The 1,429-nt window shown below is 52.8% G+C and overlaps 1 protein-coding gene across 1 annotated transcript; it reads right to left on the bottom strand.

Moving 5' to 3' along the window:
* Positions 1-259: 259 nt before the first annotated feature.
* On the bottom strand, positions 260-1,083 carry LOC102983749 (nuclear transcription factor Y subunit alpha-like). The gene is given in 2 exon segments (XM_055084674.1): positions 260-510; positions 513-1,083. Coding segments are annotated over 2 exon segments (807 nt in total). The 5' UTR covers positions 1,069-1,083.
* Between the last annotated feature and the right edge of the window lie 346 nt (positions 1,084-1,429).

The following is a 1,429-nucleotide window of genomic DNA, read 5'->3' as shown; positions in this document are numbered from 1 at the left end:
GCTTCGTCCCAATCCATGAAATGTCAATGTCACCAACGGTCTGAAGTAAGTCCTGACTGACAGGGTGAGACAAAGGCTTGCAACTTCAATTTGCCAGGCATCCTTGCAATTATAATATTGAGCCACTTATTAAAAGCTAGGTGGTTTCTGTCCTGCAGAAAAGGGCAGAATGTAACCGTCAGCGTCCCGTTGGAAGAGTTGATCAGGTTCCTTGGAACAGTGGGAAGTAGTGTGAGGAACATGACCTCGATCAGCTCCATCACATGGCCTGGGGTGAGGACCCTCGCATGATCTGCGTCCTCCCCTCTTCATCTGCTTGATTTGGATGCTGAATATGGGGACTCTCTTTCTCCTTTAGAGAGAAAAATCGCCCACCTTCAGCACGCTTCCGTGCCGTGGCATGGCGGTGCTGAGACTCATGCAGGCGTTTCCTTCTTTCCCTTGGGATTTTCCCCTCTGCCTCTAATTTAGCCCGGGCTTGCCCCCTCGTAAGTATATGGTGGTACCGTTGGCATTCACATAGAGAGGCCCTTCTTCCAGCATCTCTGCCCCAGGGAGAGGGGCGCTCTGGAGAGCAGGCACAGAGCCAGCACCAGGTACCATCATGACCATCACTCCTGAAGTGACCACATTGCCTGCCACTGGTAGTGTCACAGTGACAGTCCCTTGCCCACTGCTGGTTGTGTTGGCGTTGGCTCCGGTCTGAACAATCTGTGCTCCTGCCAACCTGGCTGCAGGGATGGTGATCATGCCTTGCTGGAGAATGGTGCCATGTGCATTAACTGGCTGATAGACGATGGTCTGCCCTTCGGCAGTTTGTGCCATTTGCTGCCCCTGGACAGCAATCTGCTGCTGCGTCTGCGTCTGGCCAGCGGTGACGGCTGTCTGGGGCTGCTGGATGATGATCTGCTGGGTCTGGCCCTGCTGGCCCTGCACCTGCATAGACTGCTCACCCTGGATCTGGATCCGTCCGGGTGGGACCAACTGTATCTGCTGCAAACCCTGTGTCCCAGATACAGGTACTTGCATGATGGTTTGACCTTGTCCACCAGGAACAGCCTGGACCATGATGGGTTAGCCAGTTGATGTGATTAACTGGCCTCCACTGACCTGTACCATTAATGGCTGTCCCTGGACCTGCTGCTGAATCTGTCCAGCCTGTATAACAATCTGCTCTGTTGAACTATAGCTGTTTGCGGTATACTGGTCCCTCCAAGTTAGAGTCTTGACCACAGTGAGTTTCACTCTGGAGATCCTAGAAGACTTCAAGATGCACTCCTTGGAAACATGGGGGAGGTACAGCTGTATATAAGCAAAATGTAGATAAATCTTTCCTCAGACTTCTTTCCAGGGCTTCATGAATTCTGAATGCAGGGGTCTTCATGTCAGGCAAACCCAACATCCCCCGGCCTGGGGCCTGAGAAGCTGT

This window comes from Physeter macrocephalus, chromosome 5 (assembly GCF_002837175.3).
Source record: "Physeter macrocephalus isolate SW-GA chromosome 5, ASM283717v5, whole genome shotgun sequence".
In the NCBI taxonomy this organism is placed as follows: Eukaryota; Metazoa; Chordata; class Mammalia; order Artiodactyla; family Physeteridae; genus Physeter; species Physeter macrocephalus.
The sequence above is the reverse complement of the archived record's forward strand: the minus strand, read 5'-3'. Positions and strand labels throughout refer to the sequence as shown.